The sequence below is a fragment of the Aquarana catesbeiana genome, linkage group LG13, assembly GCF_042186555.1.
Source record: "Aquarana catesbeiana isolate 2022-GZ linkage group LG13, ASM4218655v1, whole genome shotgun sequence".
In the NCBI taxonomy this organism is placed as follows: domain Eukaryota; kingdom Metazoa; phylum Chordata; class Amphibia; order Anura; family Ranidae; genus Aquarana; species Aquarana catesbeiana.
Genome location: NC_133336.1, coordinates 36,305,338 through 36,332,195, shown reverse-complemented (window position 1 = coordinate 36,332,195; position 26,858 = coordinate 36,305,338). Strand labels below are relative to the sequence as shown.

Sequence of the window (26,858 nt, the reverse complement as noted above, 5' to 3'; positions counted from 1 at the left end):
GTTCTTTACAAACATTCTGTTCAGTTCATGGTCCTTTTTATGTCCAAATGTTGCTTTTCCTGGTGCCGTAATTCTTTGCCTTCCATTTCTCAGCTGTCATTGTACACGGCACACAAAGCATTCCAGTGCCAGATTGCATTGTGTTATTTATATATTAATTTTTATCTGGGGTCCATCCAACCTCCATGGATGGAAAACCCATTCAATAATGCATTATTGCCAGCACCAAGCCCGCACGAACTTGTAGACTTTATACCTCTTCAGATGCATTAACCTGCGCTTGAACTTTACAGCTTACTTTCATTTTTTTTTTTTTTTTGGCCTGGAAAAGAAGATAAAGAAAGTCATTTTCGAATAGTCTGGATGGCCTCTCCTGTCTTCCTAGAGGAGAGTACAATGCCAGGCAGAGATTAATGACCTGCAAAGTGTGAGCTTTTTAAATTAATGTTACTTATTACAACCATGGCTTCCAGACAAAAGAAAAGTCATCAGCTGGTACACTACCACCCACTAATTGATTTGAGAAGTTTCATTTAGAAGTATAAGCACTTCTTGGTGTTCTCTGAAAGTATTTAAGCAGGTCTGTGACAAGCGTGGCGAGGAGTTAAGCCTCAGAGCTTCTGTTGGCTGTTACAAGGGAATTGCAATGTATTGTCTGGGAATCAATCAAGGAGGTGTTGGGCACACGCTAGCAAACCTCCTGAGGTCTCACAAATAAAACTACATACACATACCTATACAGGCCAGCCATCAATTAAAGTAACAAAACAAAGTGACATAATGTACTCAAAGTCTTTATTTAATATTCATTGTTATTTTTTAAAATCGGCTGTGAAATGGTACATATATTTTAATAAAGCGGCCAAAAGGTGTTCCACTTGTCTGCTTACTCCCCCCCCCCCCCCCCTATTTTTTTTTATAAATTCTTTATTTTCTTTCACAAAGGTAATAAGCATAGGTGTGCGCAACCTATTGTATTAGAGTGTGCACCCCAAAGCTCAAACACACGTGTGTGTATGTGTGTGTATATATATATATATGGCCCTGGCACATTGATCTCCCTGCCGGGACAGTGAAAGAGGTACGTAAGCACTTCTCTTATGGCAGAGCTGGTAAGAAGGAGATCTTTCCCATCTCCCCGCTGCCCACAGAGCGATAATGCTAATGCGCACTAGGTAATTAGGGTGTGCCCAGGCACACCCAGCACACCCTGTGCGCACACCTATGGTAATAAGACACTTTCATCATCTATACAACACAACATTCTTTTTTTTCGAATCCTGGCCTCCTTGTAATTCCTATTAGTTGCAATTATTCGGCTTCCTACTCTTCAACTTAACCTACTTATTCATATTTTCAAATTAATCTTATTTGTAACAACCCAGCCTTTGTGATATTTTCCCTTAACCAGACTCCATTCTGGTTATCTTCAAAAAAGAAAAAGGTATAGGAAAAAAGGAAAAGAAAAAAAGAAAAAGTAAAGAAAAAAAAAAGAAAAGAGAAAAAAAAAATTTAAATTAAAATCCCCCCCCGGGATTACTTGTTGCTATGAACTTTTAGGGGTTCTGTTCCCTATATAACATAAAAGGAGCCCATACTATCCTATATTTCTCATCTTGCGCTCTTAACATTGAAGTAAGATTTTCCATTTGTTGAACTTCTGTTATCCTCGTAAACCATTGTGCCTTTGTTGGCGATACATTCGTTTTCCACAAAACCGGAATACATGCTTTTGCTGCGGTCAACAAATGTCTTAAAATAGAGTTTTCGTACCTTTCAATGGATGGAGGAATGTCGAACAATAAGAAAGCTGCAGGATTTTCTCCAAGAGACACATCTGTAATTTCTTTGACTATTTCGGAAACCATCGTCCAATATTCTTTTAGCCCTGCGCATTCCCATAATATGTGCAGTAATGTACCCTCAGACTTCTGACATCGCCAGCAGACATTTGATACCTGAGGATATATTCGATGCAGAACTGCCGGTGTTCTGTACCACCTAGTCAGAGTTTTATATCCACCCTCTTGATACCCTGTTGACACTGACGCCTTATGCGTAAACAACCTCCTCCTATTTAAGTTCTGGCCCTTCAATTTTTTTTGGGGGGGTGTTTTTCACAAATCACAGCGTTGCTCCTACATGTGCAGTGGGAACCAGTTGTGAAGCTTCAAGCAGTCACAGCTGGCTTCCAAGAGTAAACAGGCCAACGCAAAGACGGCTGAAGAGCTGGCTCCAGTGAGGACAGATGGATCCCTGTACCCCAAGGTAAGTTTCCTATTATTAAAAGTCAGCAGATACAGTATGTTTAGCTTCCTAACTTCTATAAAGAGGATACTAGCCACTGTTGTTTACTGTTACTACCAGTGGTCAATATATTAAACAAAGTAGTATTTAGTATTGTTTCAGGTGAGTTTACTGCTTTAGAATCACTATTCAGCTTGGTGGTTTTCAGCAGTCTTTGATTTAGGTGAATTTCACAATGGGGACAAGAGAAGAGAGATGGCGGCACTTCCAGCGTGTAAAATCAGCTCTTTATTGTGAATCCATTAAAAGCAAAGACATGACATACACATGCGACCCCCAACAGATCAGCTGAGCGCCTGGGGTCGCATGTGTATGTCATGTCTTTGCTTTTAATGGATTCACAATAAAGAGCTGATTTTATGCCATCTCTCTTCTCTTTCTACTGTGGACTTGGTTGTGGACCAGGTGGGCACCCGGCTTCATACAGCAGTGGAGGATCTCATTCTTCCTTTCACAATGGTGGCACTTGTTCTTCTGACAACTGTTTTTCCTGTTCTGTCCCTCCAGTCTAAGCACTACAATTGTGATCTCTATATTTTATTCAGTTGTGACAAGATAGCTGTAACTTACAGTCTCAATAGAATTAGCAGATAGTGACTCAACCCAAATGATATCTTGCAGATCATAGAAAGCTTTATCCAAAACTTGTGCTGAACTCCACAGATGAACATCAGATAGATCAAAAAATCATAGTGTAACTAGCTCCAGCAATTAAATGTGCTCAGAACAGAAACTAATGACACACTGAAAAGAGGATGGGACTAGCTACAGAGCATCTCCTATCTACAAAGTGAGGAAGGAGACAATTATTTAAAGGCAAACAAACAACGATGCCTATTATGATAGATCCCACTTCGTATTGCGTCAGTCGTATTGCGAAATATTCTGCATGCGACACAGTTGGCAAAAAAAGAGAAACAAACAAAAAAAAAAAAACAGCAAGGGATTTAACCATTCCCATCAAATTCCAAAATGAAAAACAAAATAGTTTTGGCTTTAGTTGTACTTTAATTACAGATTCCATTTAAAGTTAATTTAAATGGAAACAGGATTTTGAGTACATTAACCACCATATACCCATAAAGCTAACAGCTGCTACATTAAGCATGCAAAAAATGTGGCATCAGAAGTGGTTCCACTCTAGTTAGAGGGGCAAGACTCATTGCCATAGTGAATTAGAAGAAGCACCAGGAACACAGTGTTTGTGAGTGCTTGTTAGAAGAGCGGAGTGGCTCAGATATTATGGAGCCATTACATTGTTAACTTCTCCTGTAGCTCTCTGTTTATCCGCATAAATCAGCCCTGAGGAAGGGGACACAGAACTTGTAGCATCAGCTTGCCATAAGATTTTAATTCTAATATTCAAAATTATTAAACAGATGGGTTATGCATCCAATCTCTTTATTCACTCTGGTGGTGAGTTTTGGCCAACATACAAGAGTTCCCTTGTTTTCATCACATTTTACTGAGCAGCCTGTGACCTGGACCTTGCACTAATATAGCCGGTGCCTCCAAAAATCTTTTTTTTTCCTTCTCTAAATTAGGCCTGAGACAAGTTTCACTTTAAGAAATTACTAAGCCCTATCAAATTTTGGTAAGGACAGCCAAGGGTCTAGATTGGTGACTGTGGCAGGTCGGGCCCTTGCCACTGTTTAATTTGGTGGTTTACGCCAGATTTTGTAAGAAGCAGGCACAGTAATGGCACAAGTGTGCGCTGGCTTTATATGAGAGCCAGGATTAGAGCTCAAAGCCCCACCCTCCCAAGGGGATGGGTGTGTGAAGAGAGAAGTGAGAGGTGCTCCTATGCACCGTACTGTCCAGGACAGACCAAGGCCTAAGCCTGAGGGAGAGTTCATGAGGGACAAAGCAGCTGGGAAGAAGGAAAGAAGCAGAGCTGAGGTACAGAATCAGTGCATGAAACCTGGGATGTGTTTGATGGTCAGGAGTAGCAAAAGGTACTAATGGTCAGGAGGACCAAGAGGTACCAATTGGAGCAGTAAAGCTGCCAAGAGTGCCAGGAGGCCTAATGTCCTGTTTTGTTTGTACTGATGGTGAGAACCCCCTGCATGGGAAGACATACCTGTGTGAACTTTAACTTCTTTTTAATAAAAGTGGGCAGGAAAGCCCTAAAAACTAATTATGACGTAGAGTAAACTCATTGTTTTGCCACTACTCCTGAGCTAGAAAACCCCAACCTGTTACAGTGGCATACAGTAAGTTTTTAGTTCATTTTTAGCACTGTGATCTAGGATTAAAGTTACTCCAACTGTAGCTTTATTAATTCTATATTTATTCCTCTTAGTGCATATTTATTAAAGTGGTGTTCCGGCCAAAATTATACTTTTTAAATAAAAATACCCCTATAACACACAAGCTTAATGTATTCTAGTAAAGTTAGTCTGTAAACTAAGGTCTTTTTTGTTAGTTTATAGCAGTAGTTTGTTATTTTATAAACTTACAGCAGGCCGTGGCCATCTTAAGTGTGGGCATCTGAAGCCAGACTGTATTTCTTCCTGGATCTCATCCTTGCAGATCTCGCACATGCTCAGTGTAGCACAAGCAGTGTAATAGGTTTCAGGTCAGGTTTTCATAGCAACGGCAGTGTCAGAGGAAGTTACCGCCCCTTCCCAGAAGGCTTTGCAAACATGAAATGATGCGATTGGCCACGGCCAGGGAGGAGGAAGTGAAAAATGAATACAGCAGATATACAGTAGGTGCTGAGAAAAAAAATGTAAAGATATCCAATTCGTTTACAGTGCGCAGTTTAGTGAGGGATGCTGAAGAGTTGTAAAAGTGGGTGGAACTCCACTTTACGTTGGTACATTCTCCCATTGTTTGTGGTAGTATTGTGGTGCTTCTCTTTTTCTCCCGTGATCCATGGCAAACCTATACGAAGAAGTTTGGGGTTTATAAAAAAAAAAAAAATGAATACTTATTCTCTATGCTGCATCTTTCCAACAATGGCTCTAAGACTGAGAACTGAGTGATCACATGATTGCTCAGGTCTCAGCCTGCTCTGAGCAGAGAGTGGTGACTGTCAGTCACTGTTCTCCTCTCTGCCCCTCCAGCCCTAACTGGAGTGCCAGGCTGAGGAGGAGGCAGGCACAGCTGACTCTGGTTCTCAACCGTCAGATAAAAGTCAGAGCCAGCTGTCAGGCAGTGGGGTGGATCCCGACAATATTGTTAGTATCATTCCATAATCTGTAGAGGCTCTGCCATGTCAAAGGACAGTGAGTCACAACAAAACAGAAATAAGTGCACTCCTGTGACCCACAAGAGAAGTATGACCAAAAAAGCTTTGGCTATACCTGTCCTTTAAAGTGATTTTTTTTTTTTTCCAATAACATTTTATTTTATTCTGTTACCAAAGTTTACATTGCATAGAATACAACGGGAAAGGGTAGTAGGAAAATGCGGTACATGGTATTAAACAAACAAATACTGTATATGTAGTATTTTCCTTAATGTATTGCAAGAGAGTTATGGTTGCTTAGCCAACATGGTTGCAACTGCTTCTTAACATCGCATATTAAGAGTAAACCTCTCATATCTGATGACAAAAATAACTTATGTAGTAAAAGCAAGAGAAAGGAAGAAATAAAAAAGAATAGGGAAAGAAGAGAAGTAAAGTCACCTGAGTGAGTCAATGATCCGTTTATAAAGAGTCCTCCCGGAGGCGCCACAACTCCCAGACCTTATCATGGGCTTCTAATCTGTCCTGCATCCTGGCCGTCATTTTCTCCATCAATTCCACATCTTTAATCCTTGCATACAATGCCTCAGGGGTAGGGGGGGGGGGGGGGTTCTTTTTCCAGTTCAATGCTATGAGGCATTGTGCGGCTGTTAGAATATGGCGCACTCGTTTTTTATTGGTTTTTGAAATCTTTAGCGGGGATAGGCCTAGTAAAAAAAATTTAGGGGTCATAGGAAGTGGTTTTCCCAAGAGATTGGTCAGTAACTGCTGAACTTTCTCCCAGAAGGTGACAATTTGAGGGCACTCCCAGTAAATATGAAGAAGGGTACCCCTGGCTCCCGAGCATCTCCAGCATCGATCTGAGCTAGTTGGGAAAATAGCATGAAGTACGTCTGGGGTCATGTACCAGAAGAAAATTATTTTATATGCGTTTTCTTTATACAGTGTGCAAATTGAACTTTTCGCTGCCTGAGACCATATCGCCCACCATTGTTCCATGGAGAATTCCTCCTTAAGGGCTTTCTCCCACTTAATCATGTAGAGGTGTTTGCCTTGCGCCTCCACTGAATAAGCATTTAGGATTTTGTAGATATCAGAGATCAGTCCCCTCTGAGTCAAACCTGCCATAACCAAGTTTTCAAAAGGGGTTAAGGGGGAAAATCGCAGGTCAGGCGCTATGGTCAGGGCATAGTGGCGGATCTGTAGGTAGCTATAGAAAGCTTGGCGTGGTATATCATATTTAGTTTGGAGTTCGGGGAAGGATAACAGCCTACGTGTTCTAGGGTCTATTATGTTGCCGAAGTGGAACAAGTTCCGCGAGGACCATGGGTAGGACATTTGGTGTGTGAGGCTATCCGGCACTTTAGGGTTGCAAATAAAGGAGGTTAAGAGCGATTTTTCAGAGGAGAGGCCATGTGGGGAGCGCAGTGCTTTCCACATCTTATGGAGTTGGGACATAGCTCCTAATAGACGTTCAGGGGGCACCTCCGCGTCCGCACACCACAGCAAGCTATTTGGGTGGGTCGGGGCCAGCCAGATCTTCTCAATTTCTGTCCACTTATTGTAGGACCACTGGGTGGACCATGATATTATAGCTCTGAGTTGAGTGGCTTGGTGATATTTAATTAGATTCGGTAATGCGAGGCCACCATCAGACCTAGCTGCCATTAGGACTGATTGGGAGATTCTGTGCCTTTTATGATTCCAGACAAATTTAAGTAGATCTATTTGAAGTTTTCTTAGGTGTTTGTATGGAACTGAAATGGGTAATGTTTGAAATAGATAGAGTAGCTTCGGGAGGATCGTCATTTTAATGGACGCTATCAGCCCTAAGAGGGAGAGGTGGTGTTTTTTCCATCTGAGGAGCATGGCTCTGATACAATGAAATAGGGGGGGGGGGATTTTCCTGGTAAAGAGTTGCGAATGTTGGAGTAATGCAAATTCCCAGATATTTTAGAGATATAGTTTTCCAGTGATATGGAAAGTTGGCCTGCAAGTGTATGATTTCTGATTCAGGGATGTTTATTGGGAGGGCTTCTGATTTGGACGCATTAATTTTATAGCCCGATAGGGCCCCATATTTATCCAGCTCGGCGTGTAGATTGGGGAGGGATATTCTATGTTGTGTCAGGGTCATAATGATATCATCAGCAAACAATGAAATTTTAAACTCCCTACCTCAGACTGATATCCCATGGATGTCCGGATTACCTCGGATGTGGGCTGCTAAAGGTTCCACGCATAGCGCAAACAGCAGGGGAGAAAGAGGGCACCCCTGCCATGTACCGTTGTGTATTGGGAACGGGGCAGAGAAGGCAAAAGGAGTTCTGACCTGGGCAGTGGGGTTAGAGTATAGGTGCTGCGCCGCTAGCAAGAAGGGGCCCCTCAATCCTATATGTTGTAGGGTGGCGAACAAGAAGGGCCAACCTAAACAGTCAAAGGCTTTTTCGGCGTCCAGGCTAAGAAGCAAAGACGCTGAATCCTCCCTGTTCGCCACATCCACTAGGTCAACCACTTTCCTCGTGTTATCCCCCGCTTGTCTAAGCGGTACGAAACCTACCTGGTCTTTATGTATGAGAGAGGGGAGGACTACATTCAGGCGGATTGAAAGTAGTTTCGTGAAAATTTTTAAGTCGGAATTTAGAAGGGCAATGGGTCGATAATTAGCACATAATACGGGGTCTTTGTTCGGTTTGGGAATCAAGGTAATAAATGATCTCTGCATGTCGGCTGGGACCGGAGTGTCCCGGAGAAAGGTGTTAAAAAGTTTGCTCATATATGGGAGTAGGAGAGGGAGGAAGGTCTTATAGTATGGTAGGCCGTCAGGACCTGGTGATTTACGAGATGGTAGTGATTTGATCGTAAGCTCTATTTCTTCCTCTGTAATAGGTGCGTTTAGGGCCTCTAAGTCTGTAGTTTGTAGGCGGGGGACACCACTTTGTTCTAGATAACGTTGTAATCTAAGTGAGATCTCTGGGGCAGGGGGATTTTTTGGGATATCTGGATTGTTATAGAGGTCGGTATAGAAGTCTGCAAAAGCATGTGCAATATCTTTGGGATGGGATAGCAAACAACCTTTTTTTATTCTTAATTTGGTGGGGCGTTGAGTTAAGGGAGTCCTCCCGCAGCTTTTTTGCCAGCAAGGAATGTGCTTTGTTTCCCCTATCGTAATACACCTGCTTTAACCGAAGCAGGGCTTTTTCCACTTGTCCCAGTGCAAAGTCCCTCAGGATCGCCCTAAGCCTAATAACCTTCCTGAGTAGGGGTACAGTAGGGGATGTTTGGAGTTGTGTCTCTAGAACCTGTAGTTCCTTCTCAGTTCGGTATTTTGTGGCTAGTGCTTCTTTTTTCATGGCCGATGATAGGGTTATGCATTTACCCCTGATGACCGCCTTATGGGCTTCCCATAGCGTAGCAGGAGAAATGCCAGGGGTGTTGTTTTCTTTAAAATAAAGTTTCAAGGAAGAGGTTAATTCCGTGGTTGACTGAGGATGTTGAAGGAGAAAAGTGTTTAGTCTCCAGTTGTAGGGCCTAGGGTTGGGGGATTCTACGTCTAGTGTGAGTGTAATCGGGGCGTGGTCAGACCAGGAGATCGGAAGCACCCTGGCTTCACAGACTATTCTAAGAGTAGAATTATTAACAAAAAAGTAGTCGATCCTAGTGTGGGTTTTATGGGGAGCTGAGTAGAAAGTGTACTGCCGATCCCCTGGGTGGAGGGCCCTCCAGGCATCAAAAAGAGCATGTTTTCTAAGTAGTTGGCGAAAGAGCTTCGAGTCTCTGAGGGCTCGAGCTGATGGTGCCCGGGGATCCACCACATGGCGGTCGGCAGTTGCGGAATGAATTAGATTGTAGTCTCCCCCCACCACCAAGATCCCATGTTCCGAGCGAAAAAGGCGTGCAAACATTTTAGATAGAAATCTATGTTGTTTGACATTAGGTGTATACAGAGCGCACAGGGTGATCTCCCGGGACTGCCACCGACCCCTAACAATAACATAGTGACCCTGTGGGTCGCCATAGTGACTCTCATATACAAATGGGGATCCTTGCTTAATGAGTATGGCCACCCCTGCTTGTTTATATAGTCCTGAGGAAAGGTAGCTGTGTGGGAATTGCTTGGATGCGAAAGCAAAGGTGCCCCCCCTGTCAAAGTGTGTCTCCTGGACAAAAATAATGTCAGCGTCAGATTGTTTAAATTCCCTCAGTGCCAGATGCCTCTTTTTATTGGAATTTAATCCATGGACATTTAATGAAAATATCCTAGCCCATGGTCTCTAGTTGGGAAGGGGAGGGAGCTCATATTACCTGGGTTGAAGACGACGGCCTTGGATCCTGGGATTGGGAGCGGGAAACCTCCAGTGGGGGATCTGGACCTATCCCGCGGTCCATGTAGAGAGTCACTCAGGAGCAGGGAAAAGACAATGAAAAAAGAAGAGACTAAAAAGAAGAAACAAAGGTTAGTGTTAGACAAAACAAAACAGAACCAAAAAAATGTTTTCAGCTGACCTTGAAAGGTCGATGGACCTAGGTCAGTACGGTTTCCCAAGGATCCGCCCAACCCCGCTCCAGCAGAGTAGGTCAGTCGGATGCAAGGGAGCCCTAGGTTGGTCATATAACAAGATATTATCAAAACTATTGTGATAGTCATCACTTAATTAGGGGAGGGATTGGTGAGCATAAAATCACCTACGCTCTCAAGCCTCAATGGAGACATGCCCATAAAGTAGAATAAAAGCAAAATTAGCGAAGAAAAACTGAGGCAAAAAATTGGGGACTAAGTGAACAAAATGTCCAGGACAGATCTATCAGCCTAGTAGGATGGCTGAGCATCTATAAGGTAAAGGACCCAAGAAAAAATTTGTGAGTCCATTTCAGCCATTTCTGGATTTGGAACTTTTGCGAGGGGTACCATCTTTCCGGGTTCGATTAGAGGAGGGAACCTTCTGCCATACTGTAGGCGGTGGGGGTGGGATAGTTACTAAGTCCCAATCCGGGAGTTGAGGGGGACTAATCCCCAAAACGTCACAGAAATTTGTTAGATCTTCTGGATAGCGTAGAACAGCAGATCTGCCTTGGTTCTTGGCTGTAAGGGTAAAGGGAAATCCCCACCGGTAGGGGATACTTTCTTCTTGAAGGATACGTAGAAGAGGTTGCAAGAGTCTGCGTTTCTGTAGGGTTATCCAGGAGAGATCTGGAAATAGTTGCAGGTGTGCATCCTGGAAGGTTACTTTACGCGTCAAACGAGATTGGCGCATAATGTCCTCCTTTAAGGGGTATGAGCTTATTCTGCAAATAATGTCCCTTGGTTTAGAGGTGAGATTCTTGGGGCGGAGAGCCCGGTGGGCTCTATCCATGTCGATACGATTGGTTAGGGGCTCCCCAAGGAGATTGTTAAATATATGTTGTAATTTGTTGTGAATGTCCTCCGGACCGTCCGTCTCCGGAACTCCTCGCACTCGAATATTATTTCTGCGCCCCCTATTATCCAAGTCCTCAAGGTGGCGTTGCATCTCCCTTAGTTGGGTGCGGTGGTCTGCTCCTTGAAGTTGAGTCCTATGGACTGCTAATTTAGTCTCTTGAATTTCCTCTTCGGCCATTTCTACCCTGTCAGCCAGGTGTTTAAGGCCCGTTTGTAGTATCTGTATTTCTGAGCGACAGGTAGATTTCACATCTGCGATCAACTGTTTAAAGTCATCTTTGGTGGGCATCGCCTGTAGATAGGAGTACCACTTATTAGGAAGTGGATGATGTGGGGCTGGTGGCAGATATTGCTGCAGTGGTCGTTGGTGAGATGGTTGCTGTTGATGTAACTGCAGCGCAACTTCATTACGCATGGCAGGTATGGATTTTGGGGATGCAGTCCATATGTTTCCCCAGGGTTGACCCTGGGTACATGTGGGAGCCTCCTCCTCTTCAAGAGCATAACATTGGGGGGCAGATATTGTATCTTTTCGGCCTGAGCTGGCAGGGTGTACGGCCTGCTCCTTAGGGGTGTTCAGTGCTTGAGAGAATGAAAGTCTCTGCGCTTTAGGTGGGGGTGAGCCAGGTATGAGGGTTCTAAAGGCCGCTGCAGGATCATCAGGTCCAGGTGGGGTATTGGAGGCTGGGAATCTCGGGCCCGGCAGGGCTGGAAAGTCCGCTGACACATCAGAGGATGATGGGGATCCCGGAGCCTCTCCCGGCAAGCAGGGATCTGAGGCTGTCCGCAGCAGGCGCGGGAAGGCCTCCGAGCATTGAGTGTAGAGGGAGGGAGGGCGGCCAAATATGGCAGCTGGAGAGTCACGTGGCGAGGTCCCGGGATGGACAGAGTAGAACAAACTCACCGTTCCCAAAGGAGAGGGGATGCCTGTGGTGCGTTGCAGGGCCGGCGGTGTGCTTTCCGGAACTCGGTGTGAGTTCAGGTCCGGCTGGGAGAGCTGCGGGGAGAGCCTGGGGCGGGCCGCCGAGGCCTCCGGCGCCATGTTGTCTGTGCCGCCAGACGGACCGTCTGTCTGCGGAAAGAAGGACCGGAGGTCCGACGACGAGCCGGGTGGTGGCTGTGATGATCCCCGGGCTTTAGCGGATCGGGGGGCCTTAGATCTGCCCATGTAGCTGTAGTGTAGCGTCCCCAAATGAGCCTTTAGCTGCGGGCTTAGAGAGAGCAGACGATTCAATCGTCCATCTAGGTCGGCTTCCGGTCACGCCCCCCTTTAAAGTGATTTTAACGTTTTTTGTTTATATCAAACTTACCTACTCTGTGCAAAGGTTTTGCACAGAGCGGCCCCGATCCTCCTTTTTCTGGGGTCCTCCGGTGGCGCTCCTGGCTCCTCCTCCACATGGAGTGCCCCCACGGATAGCTGCATTCCATGGGGGCACTCATACGGGCATGCTCCCAAATCCTGCTGCTGCGGCCAATGACACAGACAACAGGACTCCCCCCCCCCCCCCTCTGGCTCCCATTTAACTAGATTTGATTGAAACAGCAGGAGCCAATGTCTCCTGCTGATATCAATCTATCCAGTGGGGACCCGCAACAGCGGCTGGAGCTGCTGGGCTTGTTCTCGTCGCTGGAAAGATCGGGTTCAGGTAAGTAAAAAGGGGGGCTCTGGGGGGCAGCTGCACCACAGAAGGTTTTTCACCTTAATACATTAAGGTGAAAAATCTCGAGACTTTACAACTCTTTAAAAATCTCTTTAAAATCTAATGTTTGGCTTTCTCTAACAGAGATTCACTAACACAGTGTAATCTGACAAAGCAATCAGTAAGAAATGTATCCATAGTATGTAACTCCTGATTAGAATCGGTAGAGCACTTTCACAAGTAGGACAAAGCTTTGGCACTCTCCATTTGTCAAGCCTTACAGGGTTGAAAGTATGAAAAACTGGCATATAATTGGCCGCAAATAAGCACCCGCAGTGTTTATAGTCAGTGCTATGTCATTCATAACTGACTTGATTCACACTTAGTAGAATAAGGTTGTCAAGTATATGCAAACCCAGATATACAATTATATTATTCTCCCCTACACACAGTGGGAAAGTTCACAAAGGTGTTTTGCTTCACATGTGTGAAATCCCCTTGGTGTTCCTGCCAGTCCCTCTGCTTTCCTATTAAAAACTGACCACACTAAGCAAGAGAGCACAGTGTGGTCAGTTCTCTAGCTATGCTGGGAACTCAGCCTGCTCTTCTCCAATGATCAGACTTGTCTTGACACGCCTCCTCTGCACAGCCTTTCACTGGAAAGCTCAGTGTGTTGCTGCTTCTACTCTCTCTCCCCCCCCCAACTCTTATGCAGTTTAGAACAGAGGGAATGTAATCATTTATTTAAAAAAAGGGGGGAAATTTGTATTTTATATATTTTTTAATATCAATGTTTCAAATGTTTTGCCTTGTGAATAACCCCAAGGCATAAAGACGTTCTCTTGTTTCTCCCACAGATGATATCCAAATTCACCACCACAACTATGCCAACTAAAAACACTCTCATTGGAGGGTAGCTGACTAGTTAAATGAATAATCTGGCCTTACAGAACTTGTTATTAACCCTGGTCTTCTTTATCACAGGCTTCAGAGATAGCTGTGGTGGTAGATTTGGATAATACCCGTGGAAGGAACAAGAGAACATCCTTCTGCCTTTTTTTCACCTTTGCAAATTTCCCCTTAAAGTGTCACTAAAGGCAAACCTTTTATTTATTTATTTATTTATTTATTGAGTGCTGGTCAGAGAAGGGAGATTTCCCTTCACTTCCTGTCACATAGCCAACACAGGAAGTGAGAGGAAATCACTCTGAAGTGAAGGCAGTGCCAGTGTCTCCATTGGAATATTTCCTTCTATTCCTGTTCTGATTTTAATACTAAATCTGGGATTTTCTTTTACTATTAGCCTTCAATGATAACGGTAAACATGACAAATAGAGAGGGGGGATCTCCTAATGGGGGGCACAAACAGCAATAAAAACTGACAGGTGTTCTAATCCATCTCCACTCTATCCAAAAATAAAAAAAAAATTTAAAAAAAAAGGTTTTGCCTTTAGCGATACTTTAATGCTTTTTTTCCCCTTATGTGAACTTTCGCACTGTGAGGAGGAGAAGCGAAGTATCTTAGATGTCTGGATTTGCACATACTTGTCTGCCCATTATATGCAATCTGCCTGCACATAGTTTTATTCTATTGGCACTAGTCTTAGTGATATTTATTTTTATTAATTGCCATCTGTGCATTAGTAATATTTATAGCGCAAATCGCTGTGTGATAGGTTTACATTGCCATTTGGTTATTTTGTTATTTTTATAGCAGTTAGTCATTGATTTAGCACCAAAAGCACTTTATTTTTAGTATGGATTTTTGATATTTTCACATTAGGTGCTGTATATTTATAGCACTGAGCGCTGTGTCACACAGATTGATTACAGTGTATCAAAAATATTCTTTGCAGCAGACAAAGATATTAATAAAAAATATTCTTGGTAGCAGCTGTCCAGTTTATTTCAATATGTTCAGCATCTTATTTTAGCATGGACTTCTCATATCCACCCCAAACTCACTCATCCGTGTCTTTATGGACCTTGCTTTGTGCACTGGTGTGCAGTCATGTTGGAACAGGAAGGGGCCATCCCCAAACTGTTCCCATAAAGTTGGGAGCATGAGATTGTCCAAAATGTCTTGGTATGCTGAAGCCTTAAGATTTCCCTTCACTGGAACTAAGGGTCTAAGCCCAACCCCTGAAAAACAACCCCACACCATAATCCCCCCTCCTCCAAATGATTTGGACCAGTGCACAAAGCAAGGTCCATAAAGACATGGATGACCAAGTTTGGGGTGGAGGAACTTGACTGGCCTGCAGAGTCCTGACTTCAACCTGAAAAAACACCTTTAGGATGAATTCGGGTGGAGACTGCAAGCCAGGCCTTCACGTCCAACATCATGGCCTGACCTCATAAATGTGCTTCTGGAAGAATGGTCAAACATTCCCATAGACACACTCCTAAATCTTGTGGACAGCCTTCCTAGAAGAGCTGAAGCTGTTATAGCTGCAAAGGGTGGGCCAACGCAATATTGAACCCTACGGGCAACTCTGGGATGCCATAAAAGTTCATGTGTGTGATAAGGCAGGCGTCTAAATACTTTTGGTAATATAGTGTATATTTAGAAGGATAAGGTTGCCTAAAGCTGGCCATACATGGTTCAGTTTTTTTCATTCAACAAGCTGGCTGAATTTTAAAAATTGAACCGATTCCCCCATCAACACATTCCAAAAGGATTCGAGAATCCTCCCTGTTGTGTCGTATTCTGACAGTGGGACTCCTCCACCATCAGAATACATTGATCAGCACTGCAGCCACGTTGATACTTGCGCTGATCAAAGCTAAATTTTCCAACAAGATACTCCAAAAACAGTTTCCCAAATCCCTGAACAATTGCTGGAGATGTTGGAAGGCTAAGGGTTTGATTCCACATATATTCTGGTCCTGCTCCCTACTGAGACCCTTCTGGATGAAGGTTAGGAGCAGCTCTCAAAAATGTTTAGACTTCCCTTTGCCAGATTGTCCAGCCTTTTTTTTTTTTGATTCACCGTTGTTCTATTTCCTTTAAAACATACAGGAGAGCCATGCTCTGTCTATTTCTGAACATGGCCAAATTGTGTATACCTCTACAGTGGAAGGACCCAGAGCTGGGACAAGGGGTGACCAGGAGGGTATGGGTGCCCCAGAGGATTTTTTTTGGGGGGTGGCTGATTGGGGGGGTCATACTAGGAGAGTAGATGTCTATTAGGAAGGGGGCTTTGGGGTGAATAATTTGTGCTAGGAGAGGGGATTTGGGGGATTTGTGCTGGGAGCGGGGATTTGGAGGGGGGGGGGGGGCAGTTATGCTCAGAGTGGAAATTTGAATGGTAGAGGAATTGTGCTGGGAAGGGGGAGTTCAGGAAGGCGAGGATTTGAGCTGGGAGGGGAAATTTATAATGGAAAAGGGGGGGGGGATTATTTTGGGGGGGAAATTTGGGCTTGCAAAGGGAATTTATGCTTAGGGGGTAAGTGTGAAGGTTAGTGCTCAAATTTTTTTCAGAGGAGGGAGAGGTTTTTTTCTGACAGAGAATGCTCAAACATTTTGGTGGAGGCACTGTGCTGGATGAACTTGTCCTGGCACTGGAAGGACCCCAAACCCCCTTCCATCCCCCCTATGGTTGCTCAAAGTTGAGTATATAAGGGGGATCTCATCCACTCCCTGCAGAACAAATATGACACCTACAAGAAAATCTGTTTTTTTGGAATGCTTTTGCTTTCTTGGAGGAAGGTATAACATAAACTCCCCTTCCCTTAAACAGTGAAAAAGAGTAACAAAAAACAGGTTGCATGGGTTTGAATTAATCTTCCCATTTCCATTATTTCATACTTTCGTGGCTTTTTACAGCTGAGGAAGTCTTGTTCTTTTCTCACTATAACTTGTTTTGTACCACATTTCTTTTCTGTAACAAATCTACAGTTTGTTCAAATTTCTATGGTTAATTGGTTATATTATACAAACTTGTAACCATAGTACAAACAAATGGCCACTGCCCCCATCTATAACTGGTCTATGCAGCAAGGAGCACTGGAAGGGCAACGTATGTCAAGCAAATACAAAGAGATTTCCAAGCTCAACTTACCAACCAGCCAGCGTCCAACCAAATTGACCTTACATGCGTAAGCTACAGGTCCCGTCAAGGCACCCGCTTTTTTGCAGTCCCTGACTCAAACTTTTGAGAGTCTCCACAATGGAAGCACATGCATTTTAATGGATAGGCAGAGGGCAGGTGAGCCTGGAAGGAGCCCATCCTTCCTTAAAGGTTCAGGGGCACATTGAACACCCAGCACATAGCACTATGGCAGCAAAGATGTTAATGTGTTGCCTGACCAATATAATTAAAGTACAAACAAGTGGCCACTGCCCCCACCTATACTTGGTCTTTGTAGCAAGGAGCTCTGAAAGGGTGACGTATGTCAAACAAATACAAAGAGATTTCCAAGCCAAAATTTACCAACCAGCCAGCAACCAACCAAATTGACCCGTCTAATGCCGTGTACACACGATAGGATTTTCCGTCAACAAAATCCATGTTTTGTGTTTCCGACGGATGTTGGCTCAAACTTGTCTTGCCTTCACACGGTCACACAAATCTTGTCGGAAATTCTGAACGTCAAGAACGAGGTGACGTACAACACTTACGAAGAGCTGAGAAAAATGAAGTTCAATAGCCAGTGCGGCTCTTCTGCTTGATTCCAAGCATGCGTGGAACTTTGTGCGTCAGAATCGTGCACACACGATCAGAATTTCTGACAACGGATTTTGTTGTCGGAAAATTTGAGATCCAGATCTCAAATTTTGTTTGTCGGGAATTCCGATGGAAAATGTCCGATGGAGCCTAGACATGGTCGGAATTTCCGACAACACGCTCCCATCGAACATTTTCCGTTGGAAAATCCGACCGTGCGTACGCGGCATAACTGTGATAATCTCCATGCTTCCATAAACCCCCCCTCTGTTCAAATGAATTCCAGCACCCCTTGAGAACTTACATCAACAACAAGGCCAAAAAATTGGTATGTCTTCTAGACAACAAGCTCCCATCGAACATTTTCCGTCGGAAAATCCTATCGTGTGTACAGGGCATTACAGTATGCGTTAAGAACAGGTGGTGTGCAGACTAAACCCCTGTTCTTAACGCAAACTGTTAGACAGGTCGATTTGGTTGGTCGCTGGCTGGTTTGTAAGTTTCAGCTTGGAAATCTCTTTTGTAATTGTATAAGCTTGTAACCATACCTAAATAAAGAATAAAAAAAAAAAAAAACATTTCCGACAAGCCAGTTCATAAGAAGGTAATCAATAGATCGACTTCTAATCAACAGGAATAGCCATACCCGGATCTAAATTTGGCCGGTTCTAGCCAAATTTAGAATGGCTGGCTTTAGTCTAGGTTTGCTTTAGACGGCCCCCTTACCAAAAATTAGAGAACTTCAGAAAAGTGTATGAAAAGTTGGATAACATCCAGATTCTATAATTCAATTTTAGGCTTGGGTTGTACAGATGACATCTGGTAACTAACTGGCTGCTATGGCCAGCCAGAACATTTGTCCCTAGAACCATTTTTATACACGAGATCCAGAATGTGTAAGTGTGTGTCTCTCTTTGATTGTGGTAATGATTTTAAATTGTGAGAACCACAGGAGCAGGGAGTAATGTGAATGCCTTAAGTACTCTATATGGCGCTGTTTAAGAGAGACAAAGTGGAACCGTTTCATGGTGTATTTATAGGTAGAAACGAATGCTAACTAATGCAAAAATGAAAAATGTAATGCCTTGGATCAATAAACAGTGCAAGAAGCAAGTTCTAGGGAAGGAGTATACAGAACAACCCGTCAGAGCTCACATTACTTAATCAGTAACTTGATGGATTGTGACTGGTTGCTATATGTTCTGTGCTTTGTTTTTAATGCCGTGCTACAAAAAAAGAAAAAGACTTTTGCCAAGTCCAAGAGGTCACTGCTGAATTTCAGCTTCTATGCCTATGGGTTATTGGTCAGCAGTCCGCCTAGAACAGATACTCCTCCTGCAGAATGGTTTAAATAGCTGGGATCACAAGAATATCTTCAGTTTCATATAATTCATTATTTCTTTGGAAATGTATGACATCACAGACAGATCTTCTAACATGTCTTTTATTTTTATTTTCCAGACCCACCTGCTGTAGAACCCACCTTTCAAGAAATAAGGAAAGGCCTTGGGGCCAGCGTCACCATGAGCTGCAGGGTCTTGCGGGCGTATCCAAACAAAGTTCTCACGTATGAATGGAGACTGGGGAACAAGCTCCTAGATAAAGGACAGTTTGACTCTCAAGATTACACAGAGCTGACCATCACTATTCACGCCAAGGAGCATTATGGCATATACAACTGTAGTATAATGAATGAAGCTGGATCAGGACGATGCAGTTTCCTTGTAACAGGTAGGAATTCACAGATAACGTTTTCCAGCTTGTCTGGACTCCATTACTATCATAAGGGGAGCTGGCAGGGATCTGAGCACTAACTGACCAGATAGCATTGGTCCATTTGCAGCTTGCATGTGTGTGGTTTGATGTAAGCAACCTCCTCTTCTTCCCAGGAGTTGCCTATTTACAATATTGTGGCTACTCTGAACATCAAACATGTAGGATCCAGAATATTCAATCCAATCAACAATGAGTGATGCGATTCATAACAAGTGGTATCCAGCCAGTGATCTCCTCCACCAAGTGACGTCGCCAACGTTTAGTCAAGATGTACTCTTACAAGGGCTTTTTTTCAGGGGGAACTTGGTGGAACTCAGTTCCACCACCTCTGGCTCAGACCCTTTGGTGCCTGCTCACCACAATCACTTGTAAACACAGAAGTCTGGTTTCTGTGTTTACAAGTGACAGCTCTGCACTCTGTATGTAATGCAATCCTGGTATTTAATGCCCCATTAAGACACTTCTACTGTTTGTGAAATATGACCACACCCACTATTTGATGGGGTTTTGGGGGGGGGGGTCGTGCTTGAGTTCCAGCACCTATTGTTTGAGGAAAAAAAGCCCTGACTCTTACGCACATGGTGGACCCTCTAATTATGGAAGGTCAAACTCGCTTAGGATTTATCTGTTTATATGGCATCCAAAAGGGTATAATGCAGGCAGTCTACGCCCCCCCCCCCCCCAAAAAAAAAAAAAAAAAGAAGAAACAAGGGACCTCCGATAGTGTAAAACCTTTGAGGTATAACCTTTGAGGTCTTGAAGCTTTGACATTGGTGAATACTTCCAATACTCTCTGCACACCTCTCCACAAAGGTTTTACACTATTGAGGGCTCCTTGTTTATTCTTTTTTTTTTGAGTACTGCTGGGCTGCAATGATCGTTCAATCCCAGAGCGGAAGGAATGGCTGGAGAGACGTGTACTGCCTGCATTATACCCTTTTGGACGCCATATCAACAGATATATCCTAAGCGAGTTTAACCTTCCATAATTAGAAGGTTCACCATGTGGGTAAGAGTACATCTTGACTAAATGTTGGTGACGTCACTTGGTGGAGGATATCACTGGATACCACTTGTTATGAATCGCATCACTCATTGTTGATCAGATTGGATCATTCAGCTCACTTGTTGGACTATGTTCACTTCTTAATACATAATTAGCGCAACTTTTTTCTTTCTTCAATTATTTTGTTGTGTTATATCTCACATTTCATTGTTGCTACTTTATTTTATTTTATTTCATTCAATTGATTTTCAATTATTACACAAGCACAGTATTGTTTTTTTGTTTTTAGGATCCAGAATATACAATACTCCTGCAATGATAAAATATTCTTCCAACCATGTGCAAATAAAAATTCTGATTATTTTTTTTCTTTCCCATGATTGGGTATTCTTTGTAAAGTGAATTTCCACCACATTCACTAATCTGTGGGGCAAATTCCCTTGCAAATTGAATAGTCATGCGTTGATCTAACAGTGATGCCCACAACTCATAAAGTGTCGTACATACATCAGTGTGGAATAGTTTGATTTATTACTTATGAGGCATTACTATTCTTGATTTACACAGCTCAGTTAAAACATTATGACCACTAACAGGTAAAGTGAATAATAGGGTTGTACCGATACCAGTACCAGTTCCAATACTAAGCATTTGCACGTGTACTCATGGACAAAGGATCGGGTAAGTATAGCCTTTCGGTGCGCTCCTAGACAAAATAAGCAATTAACCCATGTACTGCATGGGAGAAGAAACCTTCATATGTTGTTCCTCTTTACATAAATTAATAAACTATGAAATATAAATCACTGAATGTGCCTAGTGCAATAGTGAAGCAGGTAGGCCAGGTAATACGCTTGTCGGAAGAAGTGAATTCTAAGTGCATTTGAAAGGTTGAGAGTGCCAAATGGCAAGAGAGGTAACTCTAGAGAAGAGGCACATGAGGGGTCTTGAAGGTGATAGTGTGAAGAGGCAGCTCGATGGTGAATAGGTAATTTGCCGAAAAGTGAGCTGTGCTTGAGAGAATTACTGGAAATCAGCATGAAGATGTATGACAGAGCAGCCTTGTTGGGAGTTTTGCAGGTTAGAGCTTTTAGTTGTATTTTGTGCACATTTGGCAGTCAATGCAGCAGCATTTACAAGCAAGAGGAAAACTGGATGACCAACTAAATTCTGGCCTGGTACCGCTATGTTTATAGGTAAACCACTGAAGTGGGTCACAAAAAATGAGGCTGGGATAAGATGTGATGCAGTTTTATTTCACCTGTTATTGATCAGGCAGAAACAGATGCAGGAAATGATCAATTGGAGATGGCAGTAGGTGATTAGTGTTAAAGACCCGAGGTCTCATGGATCAGTGTCCATACTGAAAACTGTCATTACTTTCTTACAGCTGCCAATTAAAACCTGCCATTTCAGAATGACAGCTAGAGTCTGAAAGATGTCATCTGATTGGTGGCTGTAAGAACAGAACACTTTTGCAGACATTACAGATTGATGTGCAAGGTTATAGTTTTAATATGTGAAGCTGGCCTTAGATGGATCAATGTTTGTCCAGTTCAGCAGGGACCAGACAAAATTTGATCAGTGTGTGGCCATCTGTGATTAACAGAAGTTCATCCAAGGGACATGCTGGTGAACTTCTGTCTATCAACGGCTGCAGCCAATTGGCTGCAGTCATTAATTAGTGTATTCAGACAGTGGCGTGTCCTGTTGTCAGAATGCGATGTTCGCGCAGGGTGCATTCCTCCATCAACTTGCCTGTGTCTATTAGGGATGGGCGAACTGTTCGGCCCGAGCATAAGTTCAGGCCGAACTGTGGTTGTTTGGACATTCGGCGTACAGCGAACATTATGCGGTGTTCCTGGCAAATTCGAAAGCCACGGAACACCGTTAAAGTCTATGGGACATTAACATGAAAAAAACAAAAGTGCTAATTTTAAAGCCTTATATGCAAGTTATTGTCATAAAAAGTGTTTGGGGACCTGGGTCCTGCCCCAGGGGACATGTATCAATGCAAAATTTAAAAAAAAAAAACGGGACCAGTGATTTTTTTAATGTTTAAAGTGAAACAATAAAAATTAAATATTCCTTTAAATATCATGCCTGGGGGGGGGGGTGTCTATACTATGTGCACAGCAACTGTGGCACAGTTTTCCCGTGTTTAGAACAGTACCACAGCAAAATTACATTTCTAAAGGAAAAAGTCATTTAAAACTGAACGCTGCTATAATGAATTGTCCGGTCTCGGCAATATTGATAAAACTCATTGAAAAAAAAAAACGGCATATACCAGATGATCCAGCATTTTTTTTGCTACACGTTTCAACCATATCGATTAAAACCTACAAAAAGTCCATACTACGACACCTAGTGAATGCAGCAAAGTCATGCATTCCCTTACACTGGAAGCAGCAGAATCCACCAACCATAGCGCTATGGTTAAAAAAAGTTGAAGACATAAACAAGATGGAGGACTTGATAATGACTGTGACAGACAGACATGAGACATACAAGAAAACCTGGACTCATTGGAATTTATTCAAATACTCAGAAGAAGGCAAATCCCTTTTTAATACATAAACGCTGAAATGTACTTAAAAGGACACATACTTGCTAACGTAAAAATTGACGCAGGTACACCCCTACCCAATTGCCAACCCTAGAACCCCTCCCTCTTTTCTCTTTCTCTACTCACTTTACCTGATCTATCTATACTTTTTCTTCTCTCTCTTTGGGTATTCTTGTGCCTAATATACTCTATAAATGTTATAGAAAATGGAGGACGATCTTACAGAAATATATGAAGCCGGTAAGCTCTACCTATACTACAACTACCTACATCATTAAGACAGCAAGAAACATCTTTAAAGGAAACTACAGACTACGAAAATGACAATGTACTATATATACCAATTTACTACTACATATATTTGGAAGGCTGCGTCCTCCTTACAAATGTGAGATACTGTAAATGTCCATTCTTTCCTTTCCTTTTACAAACCCTGTTCATTTCTTAAAAAACTTTAATAAAGTTATATTTGAAAAAAAAAGAAAAAAAAACGGCATGGGTTCCCCCCCCCCAGTCCATTACCAGGCCATTTGGGTCTGGTATGAATATTTAGAGGAACCCCGAACCAAAAATTAAAAAGAAATTGAGTAGGGGTCCCCCCAAAATCCATACTAGCTCCTCCAGGTCTGGTATAAATATTAAGGGGAACACTGCACCAAATTAAAAAAAAAATGGAGTAGGGGTCCCCCCCAAAATCCATACCAGACCCTTCAGGTCTGGTATGGATTTTAAGGGGAACCCTGCGCCAAAATGTAAAAAAAAATGGTGTAGGGGTCCCCCTGAAAATCCAGGTCCCCAAACAATTTTTATGGCAATAACTTGCATATAAGCTTTTAAAATGAGCACTTTTGATTTTTCATGTTCGTGTCCCATAGACTTTAATGGTGTTCGTTTGTTCATCTGAATTTTTTGCCTAATTGCAAGTTCTGGTGCGAACCAAACTGGGGGGGGTGTCCGGCTCATCCTTAATGTCTATGACCAGGTTTAAAGTCACAGAGAGGTATATTTATTAAATGGCAAATGACGAACCTGACATTTTTGTTTTAATACCAATTTGAAGGTTTAACATTTGTATATTACTGTTTTATTAATATAATAAAGTTTAATAATATAATTGTTGATTTACATAGCACCTTAACCACTTGACCTCCAGAAGGTGTTACCCCCTTCATGACCAGGCCATTTTTTTGCTATACAGCACTGCACTACTTTAACTGGCAATTGCGCGGTCATGTCACACTGTACCCAAATTCAATTTTTAGCATTTGTTTCATGCAAATAGAGCTTTCTTTTGGAGGTATTTGATCACTATTGTTTTTTTTTTTTCATTTTTTTTATTGTATAACCTAAAAGCTTTCTGTTATAAAACATTTTGAAATAAAAAAATTCAAAAAGCTAATTTATTCGTAAATTGCGGTCAAAATGTATTCTGTTACATGCCTTTGGTTAAAAAAATCCCAATAACTGTATATTATTTGGCTTGTGTGAAAGTTATAACATCTACAATCTATGGTATATACATAATAATACCAAAAGTATTGGGACGCCTGCCTTTACTTGCCCGTGAACATGGTATCCCAGTCTTAGTCCGTAGGGTTCAATATTGAGGTGGCCCACCCTTTGCAGCTATAACAGCTTCAGCTCTTCTGGGAAGGCTGTCCACAAGGTTTAGGAGTGTGTCTATGGGAATGTTCGACCATTCTTCCAGAAGCGCATTTGTGAGGTCAGGCACTGATGTTGGACCAGAAGGCCTGTCTCGCAGTCTTCGCTCTAATTCATCCCAAAGTTGTTCTATTGGGTTGAGGTCAGGACTCTGTGCAGGCCAGTCAAGTTCCTCCACCCCAAACTCGCTCATTCATGTCTTTATGGACCTTGCTTTGTACAAGGGATGTTTACATTCCTTGTAATAGGAATAAAAGTGACACTTTTTTTTTTTTTTTTTTTAAAGAACAGTGTAAAAACAAAAAACAAAAACATTTTTTTAAACACGCCCCGTCCTGCTGAGCTCACATGCAGAAGCGAACGCATACGTAAGTAGCGCCCGCATATGAAAACGGTGTTCAAACCATACATGTGTGGTATCTCCACGATCGGTAGAGCGAGATCAATAATTCTAGCCATAGACCTCCTCTATAACTCAAAACATGCAACCTGTAGAATTTTTTAAATGTCGCCTATGGAGATTTTTAAGGGTAAAAGTTTGTCGCCATTCCACAAGCGGCGCAATTTTAAAGCGTCACATGTTGGGTATTAATTTACTCGGCGTAACATTATCTTTCACAATATAAAAAAATTGGGCTAACTTTACTGTTGTCTTATTTTTTAATTCAAAAAATTTTATTTTTTCCAAAAAAAGTGCACTTGTAAGACCACTGCGCAAATACGGTGTGACAGAAAGTATTGCAACGACCGCCATTTTATTCTCTAGGGTGTTAGAAAAAAAATGTATAAAGTTTGGGGGTTCTAAGTAATTTTCTAGCAAAAAAAACTGTTTTTAACTTGTAAACAACAAATCTCAGAAAGAGGCTCGGTCCTAAAGTGGTTAATGTATCAAAATTCCCTCTTATTGGAATATTAAGAACTCAGAGACCAAAGGGATTAGTATCTAAACTATATACATATTTAATGCAGGCCAAGATACAGGATGCTCCTTTACAGATTAAAAGGAAATGGCAAATGATCTGTACATCTATGACAGATGAAATATGGAACGAGGTGTGTAAATCACTTTTGGGAGTATCACCTGCAAGTAATAACAGATTGATACAGCTGTATATAGTACATCGAGCCTATCTTGCACCACGTAAATTAAATTTAATGGGACGGCATTCGCGGACTGTGTGAGGTGTTATCAACCAGGGGCTGATTTTGTGCATTTAATGTGGTCTTTCCCCGGCATTAGTAGATACTGGAGACAGGTCTTGGATATATTATCAAAAGTGCTGGGAGACCGCATTACATTTACTTTAGACGTTTGCCTGCTAGGACTGGTTGAGAACCAGAAGTGGACTGGATATACCAAGACCTGCCTACAGGAAACCCTATTCATGGCACGCAAGGAAATTGTGCTTAGGTGGATGCAACAAATGCCCCCCTCAAGGGATCAATGGCTTAAAGCGGTAAAACCAAATACTTCCATATGAGAAATTAACAAACGAGCATAGAGGAACAACTCAGAAATATTATAGAATCTGGGATAGATGCTTGAATTCACCATTAACTCTTAGTGGAAATGAATAATGTATAAGAGGGGCATAGATAGAAGAGGACATTGATTGATGGGTATTAGAAAAACAGGGGAGGAGGGCGCTGCAGCCAGGGTATTTAGCTGACTCTACTATTTTTGAATTTTTTTTGTTATTTTTTTTTAGGGTGGAAATATATTGTGTATTGTTTTTTCTTTTTTTGGTTTGCATTGATCAGTATGAGGAAACAATTGACTTGGAAAATGATGAAATGTGATATTATCAATTTTGTTAATGCAGACTTATAAAATTAAAAGTTTTTATTAAAAAAATGTGCTTCTGGAAGAATGGTCAAACATTGCCATAGACACTCCTAAACCTTGTGAACAGCCTTCCCAGAAGAGTTGAAGCTGTTATAGCTGCAAAGGGTGGGCCAACTCAATATTGAACCCTACGGAACAAGACTGGGGTGCCATTAAATTTCATGGGGGTTTGGGTTAACATCGTTAGGGGATCAATGTGAGCATCTGTAGTCCAAACAATGGACAATAATTGGACAAACATTGCATGTAGAACTCCCAGTTCTGAAAAATACTTCCACTGCTCTCATGCAATGCAACAATATAGAAGGAGCAGCAAGATGCGCCAAACTAAGTGTAGCAAGTTAAGTCAAATGGGGATTTATTCAAAGCATCAGCCAAATGGCTACTCACGTAGTATAAAAATCAATGAGAGGAGTCCGTGGTCGCTCAGGGAAGCCCTGGGATGTGTCACAGCTGGGTCGGCGATGTTCCGGCAGGGAAGATGGATTAGCCGTCCAGGACCCTGCGTGGAACACACTCAGAGCCGTACCGGACGTGACGTCAAGACGTGTAAGATGACGCGTTTCAAAGCTTCCGCTTTTTCATCACATCTCTGAAGGTCCTGACGTCATTTCCGATACGGCTCAGAGTGTGTTCCATGCTGGTTTCCATGCCGCGAGTCCTGGCCGGCTAATCCATCTTCCCTGCCGTAACATGGCTGATGCTTTTAATAAATCCTTGTTTGACTTAACTTGCTACGCTTAGTTTGGCGCACCTTGCCGTTCTTTCAT

The 26,858-nt window shown here is 42.6% G+C and overlaps 1 protein-coding gene across 2 annotated transcripts in view; it reads left to right on the top strand.

Annotated features, from left to right (window-relative positions):
• Nucleotides 1-26,858, top strand: part of MDGA2 (MAM domain containing glycosylphosphatidylinositol anchor 2) — a 1,144,403-nt gene that overhangs the window by 955,000 nt on the left and 162,545 nt on the right. For both annotated transcript variants that reach the window (XM_073609471.1, XM_073609469.1), the window contains exon 9: nucleotides 18,691-18,960. In XM_073609471.1, the coding sequence (XP_073465572.1) occupies nucleotides 18,691-18,960 (270 nt within the window). The remainder of the gene's footprint in view (nucleotides 1-18,690; nucleotides 18,961-26,858) is intronic.